Source organism: Sinohyriopsis cumingii, chromosome 9 (assembly GCF_028554795.1).
Source record: "Sinohyriopsis cumingii isolate HCF-2022 chromosome 9, ASM2855479v2, whole genome shotgun sequence".
Taxonomy (NCBI): Eukaryota; Metazoa; Mollusca; class Bivalvia; order Unionida; family Unionidae; genus Sinohyriopsis; species Sinohyriopsis cumingii.
In genome coordinates, this window is record NC_142969.1 from 43,851,192 (window position 1) to 43,859,453 (window position 8,262).

At 38.8% G+C, this 8,262-nt stretch overlaps 1 protein-coding gene across 1 annotated transcript in view; it reads right to left on the reverse strand.

Moving 5' to 3' along the window:
* Positions 1 to 611: 611 nt before the first annotated feature.
* LOC149791649 (alpha-2A adrenergic receptor-like) overlaps positions 612 to 8,262 on the reverse strand; it is an 11,792-nt gene continuing 4,141 nt past the window's right edge. Inside the window, exon 2 of the mRNA XM_089969240.1 lies at positions 612 to 1,903. Within this exon, the coding sequence (XP_089825366.1) occupies positions 1,099 to 1,903 (805 nt within the window). The 3' untranslated portion in view covers positions 612 to 1,098. The remainder of the gene's footprint in view (positions 1,904 to 8,262) is intronic.

Consider the following 8,262-nt stretch of genomic DNA (forward strand, 5'->3'; position numbering starts at 1 on the left):
AAGATGTCATATAATCATTGAGTGATATCATCCATTTCATTTCTGTTCATAATGTTCATAGGCCTTATTTTATAGTAAAATTATTTGGGCTCAGTTCTCGAGTAGGCCATTTGAAAGTACGATGGCTAATTCTGATTGCATTTTTACATAAACAAATTGTCAACTTTTCCAAATGATGATCCTCTTCATATATTGTCCAAATGCTATGAAAACTTTCCTACAAATTGTGGTTGTTATAACAGCAAAGTCTGCATTCTGCTTGTACTTATAAACGAGTCAGTCAGTGATAATTGTGTTGTATTGTCCTGATTAATTCATCTCAATTTTTCATATCTTTTGATACATAAATATGTAGTAAACTTGCCTCTAATATGTTTTGATCTTACCTAACTTATTTTTGGATTAGACTGAACAAGTATCGAAATCCTTATCTGTAATCTTTTCAGATAGCCATTCATTAATTTATTTATAATTGCGATTCGTTTTGTGGCATACTACTTTAAATTTGCTTAAGTGTGTCATATATATATATATATATATATATATATATATATATATATATATATATATATATATATATATATATATATATATATAATTGAAAGCTCCACGAGATAGCAATAAATGAATCTTTACATGAGTTTCAGAAAAGTTCTAATCTTCACACACCTGATGGTGATTAGCAGAAGAGATTTAAATATATAACTGTTCCATCTCGTCTTTAAATCTTTCATACATAATATCAAAATACCGTAAAATTATCGAATGTTTATATAACTGTGCCCGAAAGTAAAAGCAAAATTGAGAATAATTTCCTAGAGTCATTCAATAATTCAATAACGTGTTCAGGAATTTAGACTTTTTATTTATAACGTTGCTGTTGCAACTGTCGATATGTATGATGATGGTCCTTTCAATCTATTATATTAAGATCCGCCGTTTTGCCACGACGATTCGCACTAGAACGGGACAGAGAGGGGTATATACATAGCAAACAGTTCTTGACAGTTCTGTAATTTAAATATCTCAGTTGATCATTTTGTATTTGCATTTATTGTATGTGACGGTAACGATTAATTCGATCGCGTGCATGAAGTCCTAATTATATCGATGACACCACTTGCACGTAAGCATCCTTCGAAACGTTCGCCGAAATTTGTTACTTGTGTAAGCGTAGATAAAAGGGTTCAGCGTTGAATTGAAATAGGTCATCCAGAAAAAAAGTGTGTAGAGCCATTCGGGAACAAGTTCCGGTCGCCATGCATACGTATCAAAGGTTACATAGAATGGAAACCAACAGATAAGATAACCCGTTAAGATGTACGTCAACGTAATAAACATGCGTCTTTCCCGAGTATGCGAATCAGTTGTGGAGGACAACGTCGATCTTGCAGAAGAAGATGCCGCATTAATGCGACTGACGTTACCTTTGCGATTATTTGTGGTAGCCTCTACGGCCAGAGAATGGTTGACAAATCTGGAACGATATTCGTTGGTTCCGTCAATGGATACACCTGAAGATCCAACGACTGATGCAGTTGATGATCCAGAAAGGTCATGTTTGCATCCGTCTTCCAATGGCTTCGGCCTACATCGGCTTTCATACATGAAATGGTGTTTAGGAACGGAGAGATTCGATGTCCCTGGAGATGGGTCCCCTGCATTAAATGATTTTGTCATCCTTACGTGCACTAAAGATGAAACTTTTGCCTTTTGACGCATGACCGTAAAAACTTTGACATAGCAGAACACCATCACGGCGCATGGAATGTAATGTCCAATGACAGCGACAAAGATGACAAACTGGCGGTTTTCTGAAGGCAGCCAAATACAGATATCCGGTTCCTGATGCCTGAGGCGGTCAAACAGAAAAGGAGGAGTCCAGATGGCAAACACACAGAACCTGCAGGTAGATAATAAGTAAAGCATATCTTCAAGGCAGCTTTATTTTTAAAAATTTCTTATCATGATCCGCAGTATTGTTGATACTTTTGCTTACAATAAACTAAATATATTTATCACATTAGCACTTAAAAATACTATGTGTTGTGAAAATGGTGGTATGTATGTATGTATGTATGTATGTATGGATGCATGTATACATGTATGTATGTATGTATGTATGTATGTATGTATGTATGCATGTATGTATGCATGGATGTAATGAAAGATCGCCTTATATCTATAAATATTTAACTAGTTCTTTTGCTGGTACCTTTGCTGACACCAGAGACAATGATGTTACCAACAGCAAAAATGAAGGTTGCATGTTCTCTCTCTCTCTCTCTCTCTCTCTCTCTCTCATATTTGTGTATTTACGGAACGTTAGGTAAATAATTTTAAAGTTGTTAATGGAATATAAGTTGGTAATGTTACTGACGGTGTCATAGGAAAGAAAATATAAGATTTCGTCAAAAACTGCTTGAATACTTTAATAATAATAATAATAATAATAATACCAGTCATCACTCAGTAGGAGAATTGAATTATCTCCCGTAGAACACATTAACCACTTTGGTGCATGCAGTTCTACACGGCAAGTATTCTCAGCTGGTAAGGATATGGAATAATCAGGTTTAAACTGAGATCTACTTAAAATTATCAGCTGCGCCATGCACCAATAGAAATTCACTTTTTGGAATTCAACAATTGTTGATTAACCTTTGAAATAAATCGTTGCAGTTCCCGTTAAGGTGAGTCATCATTAGTAACATGTTCAGAACTACGTTTTCTACTTGTAGAAATATACAAGTTGTATTTTTTATTTTTAGGAGAGGGGTATCATAAGGTCAACAGAAACATAACATGATCTCGTATCGGTAAATATCCGATCTCTTATTTTAGCCAGATTGGGAAATACGAGCAATATAGCAGTCTACCAGACGGAGAAATATGAGCGAGGATATTCACATGCAACGATACCAGTCTACAAAACTGGGAAATGCCAGGGAGTGGGATTTTCATGCAAATATACCTTTCAACTTTCAGCATTTAGAATATCGGATGCCAGCCATTTTAAACTCACCAAACAACCTCATAAATTTAATTTCAAACTGAGTGATTAATATACACAAAACTTTGAAATATTCCCCATGCCAAAACAACAGCTGCTTTTGCAAAATCTGACATACTTAATATTTAATAAAAATGTTAATTATGCAAATAAATTTTAAAATAATAGATTTTAATCAAACGATGACCCATTCAGTTTTTAATTTGTAAATGTAACGGGATAAATTTCAGCTTTACAAAACTTTAAAAGCTTGTTTGTTGGAATAAGTTCGCCACTAGAAGTGAGCCAGTGAAGTTTTGATCGATAAACAATATACCATTCACCTAATATACTTTTGTTTCTTGGCGTATGTTCACCAATATTACAATCTGACTGTGACGTCTAGTTGCATTAGGTCTAGTGGGACATGGGTCATTAGTTAAATTTACCTGCCAACTTAGTGTTGTTGTTGTTGTTGTTGTGGTAGGGTTTAACGCCATTTTTCAGCACACGATAGGCTATACATGGCGGCCTACTTTAATGGTGGAGGAAGAACCTGGAAAACCCCGGAAAGAACCACCGACCCACGAGAAGCTACTGGCAAGCCTTCTCACATACCCCACATTAGCCGAATCCGAGACTCGAACCAATGCAGCTGACAGAGGTGAGATGGCAGTGATCCGTAACGGAGAGCGCTTTAGACCACTCGGCCACTCGGGGCCCCTGCCAACTTAGTGTCTCGCTGGATTAAACATAAGAAAGGTGAGACACACCAACCCCTAATAAAAAGCACAAAATGTCATACAGGTAATGCAGCGAAACTAAATAACATGGTTAAGTTAACTGAATAGCACTTCAAGGAATAAATTAAAAATTCGTCAGCAGAACGTTTGAAAATCGATTCTGCTTTATTTGTTTCAAATATAAAAAATGTTTTCAAATGTCACGGTCGTGAGAAAAGTCTTTGTTTATTGTTATGTTTATAAATAATAGTACTTTGAATTTAATTTGGTTTTATTGTATCATTAAGAGGCTATGAAGAAAATTCGTGCCTTGCATGCACCCGAGACTTGTTGTTGTTGTTGTTGATGGGTTTAACGCCATTTTTCAGCCCACGATAGGCTATCCATGGCGGTCAGTATTAATGGTGGAGGAAGAACCCGGGAAAACCCCGGAAAGAGCCACCGACCCACGAGAAGCTACTGACAAGCTTTCTCACATCCCCACATTGGCTGAATCCGAGACTCGAACCGGCGCAGACAGAGGTGAGATGGCAGTGATCCGTAACGGAGAGCGCTTTAGACCACTCGGCCATTCGGGGCCCCTGCACCCGAGACAACATATAAAATATCTGGACCAACATAGCGTTTAGCGTTTATTCAAAGCGATGCTTCATGAAAACGATTTGGTGCACACAATTTAACAAACCAGTACTCATTTATCTAATTTGTTTTTTTTTCTGTATGATTGGCTTTGATATTTTCTTCTTTCAAACACACCGACCTACAATGGCAAAAACATATTTTGAATTGGAAACAAAGAATCAAATCCATCTGGTGAGTGTAGATCACTAACTCAAAATCCATATAGTGGTGTTAGATCATTAACTTAAGATGCATCCGGTAGGGGTAGATTATTAACTTAAGATCCATCCGGTAGGGGTAGCTCATTAACTTAAAATGTGCTTTGTTTGAACGAAGACACCACTTGATGCATTTGATCTTAATTATCATTAGTTCAATATTCACACCTACATTAGACACTTTCAATATGTGAAAATTATGTTTGTCTGTCTGCCTATCTGTCTGTCTGTCTGTCTCCGTCTGTGTATGTCTGTCTCTGTCTCTGTCTGTCTCTCTCTCTCTCTCTCTCTCGTCATGTTCGATCTTTCACCATTACCCTCTTCCTAAGGAACAAACACATGTTCCCTTACCAAATCAAATACAAGATATAACTCCCAACGAAAGATTTAAGACACTCCCGCCTCCAAGAGTTTACCTACCTGTGGGTGTAATAGGATGGTGGTAATATGACATCACAGAGAGCAGGTCTTCCAAGTTGAAGTCAGAGTGACCCATACAATAAAATAGATAGGTGTCTACAGCCTGGAGAGGGATGGGCTCCGCCAGGTTATGACAATTGATAGAGTTCTCATATCGGGATACCAATGGCAGTACCATAGGCTGGACACCATGACGGATGTCATAAGTACGATACTGATGCAACTGCCATCAAAGTACGGGCAAGAGATAACATCACTACTGAACTACGGAAATTCAGACCAGCAGGGAAACTCATGGAGCTAACATATGAGATTGGAAAATACCTATGGCACATCCTCTGACTCTTTGAGATGATCTGGATTAATTTCAGAAAGAGATCAACAGACGAAGGAGACAGGAGTTTTACTTCAGTGGGCATGAGGACAAGCATGAACATGGAGTCGAAGTTATGGTACATGAGGACATTGTGAGGACAGTCATGGGTTATTATAAAGTGTCTAACATGATGATTACGTTCTCCCTTCAACGTCACCAGCATAGAGGTGTATGCTCCAACGTCTAAACACGATAAGTTGAAGTTGATGAGTTCTACGACTAGGTTAAAACTCCCATTGACCGCACGCCCAAGACGGGTATTCTAGTTATTCAAGGACATTAAAGATAAGATGCCATTGCAGAATGACGAGAAGTCTATGGTCCCTAGTGTAAATAAAAGACCTGTGTGAGAGGATTCAAGCTCCTTGACTTCGCCATCTACAATAAGTTAGCGCTAATGAACATCGTTGGTCCTCAAAAACAACCTGGAAGCTGGACTTGGTACAGTCCTAACGGAAAACATCACAACCATATGAAAGACCTGACAAAAAACGTTGGTCAAGTCAGGTAAGAGTCTCGCAGAAGCCTAAGAGATTCTTAAATGTGATAATGAATACTGTTCTGAGCTTTTCAACCAGGAGACTTCCTGAGACCCAGCTGTACTAGACTTCCCAATTACCACAACAGATGTTGACCACCCGATAATCATAGACGAATTAGAGTCTGCATTAAAGGAACTAAAGGAAGGGAAGTCAGCTGGAGTAGACAAATTATCGGCAGAACTTGTTCTAGCAGGAGCAACCGCCATGATAGATGTTCTCACACGAATATGCAGAAACATCTGACAAACAGGAAAATGCCACGCGCCATGGCCTAGCATTTGATCGTCACTTTTCCTAAGAAAAGGAATATGCAGCTGTGCCAGACCTACCGAATAATCATCTCATCAGTCAGGCCAGTGAAGTAATGCTAAAGGTCATCATCAAAGATATAAGCTTCTGTCTGAGCACATCATGCTGAAAAACAGGCATGATTCAGAGCAGGACGTACATTCTAGAACAGATCTTCAATCTTAAAATCCTCTGTCAAAAGTACCTGTAGCATTAACAGGACCCCCATCATGTTTTCCTTGACTTCAAGAAGGCTATCGACGCTGTATCGCGTGTAATCTCGTGGGACACCGCGCATTCAATATAAATGCAAACGAATCAGCACCATAGAAAACCTGTATGACAAGGCTACTAGCGCAGGTCTCGTCAATGGCAAGAAAAGAGACTGGTTCAGAATCACAATCGGAGTAAGACATGGGTGCCTACCATCACCTACCCTCTTCAATATCTGCATTGAAAGGATCATGACTGGTGCCATGGAAGACGCTGAGGGCAGTGTCAGTGTTAGAGGTAGAACTATCACTAACATGCGATTCGCTGATGATATCGATGGATTAGTGAACCGTCTCAATCAAGCATCCCTTAGGTTTGGAATGCAGATCAGCGTTGAAATGACCAAGACAAGGACAGCAACCTGAGTGGCATCCAAAAGGAAATAAAAGTGAATAGACAGAAGCTGGGCACTGCGTCAGGCTTCAAGTATCTAGGTACTATAACCTCTGATGAATCTTCACATCATGTTGTTCTTTCCAGAATTGCGCAGAAACAACAACTGCACTGGCTTGGCTGCAGCCTATTGGAAGGACAGCAACATTCCGCTTGGATAGAAGATCAAGCTTATGAGCCCCATCGTAATGTCCATAATCATGTATCTGTGTGAGACACGGACTCTGGCAATATAACTGGAGATATGAATCGATGCTTTAGAGGGAGACGTAATCGAAGGATCCTGAAAATCTCATGCTTAGACCACGTCTGTAATTAGAAGGTGCGTAAATCTCGAAATCACGTACATTTTTGTTATTTTAGAATATTTTACTTAACAAACGCAGGCGTATTTATTTATGTATTAGTTTCTTTAATAATAATAATAATAATAATAATAATAATGATAGTCCTAGTATGTGGGATATTAGTCCTAGCTTGTGGGGTATTAGTCCTAGCTTGTGAGGTTTCTCGTTCTAGCTTGCGGCTTATCAGTCCAAGCTTAAGGGATATTATTCTTGTGGCTTATTAGTGATAGCTATGTGGTATGAGACCTGTCTTTTGGCTTATTGGCAGTAGCTTGTGGCTTATTAGTCCTAACTTGTGGGGTATTAGTTTTGTCTTTCGGCTTATTAGTCCTAGCTTTTGGAACATTAGTCCTAGCCTGTGGCTTATTAGTTCTAGCTATGTGGTATGAGTCCTATATTTTGGGTTATTGGCCCTAGCTTGCGACGTATTAGTCCTAACTTGTGGTGTTATTCGTCCCAGCTTGACTTTTTAGTCCAGCTTGTGGGGTATTAGTCCTGTCTTTTTGGCTTACTAGTCCTAGCTTGTGAGGTATTAGTCCTAGCTTGTGAAGTATTAGCATTAGGTTGTGGGATATTATTGCAAGCTTGTCGCTTCTTAGTCTATGCTTGTGGGGTATTAGTCTTAGCTTGTGGCGTATTAGTCCTGGCTTGTGGGATATTAGTCCTTGTTTGTAAAATATTATTGCTAGCTTGTGTTGTTATTAGTCCTAACTTGTGTGGTCATATTGCTAGCTTGTGGGGTATTATTGCTTGCTTGTGTGATAGTAGTCCTAGCTTGTGGGTTATAAGTCCTAGCTTTAGGGGTATTCATTCTGTCTTGTGTGTATTAGTCCTAGCGTGTGGATTTCCAATCGTAGCTTGTGGTATTATTCCTAGCTTCTGGCTATTGGTCCTAGATCGTGTGGTGTTATACCAAGCCTGTGTGTAAATGGTCCTAGCTTGTATCTTATTGGTCCTAGCTTGTGGGTTATTAGTCCTAGCATATGGCGTATTAGTCCTAACTGATCATGTGGTATTATTGCTATCTTGTCGCTTATTAGTCCTAGCTT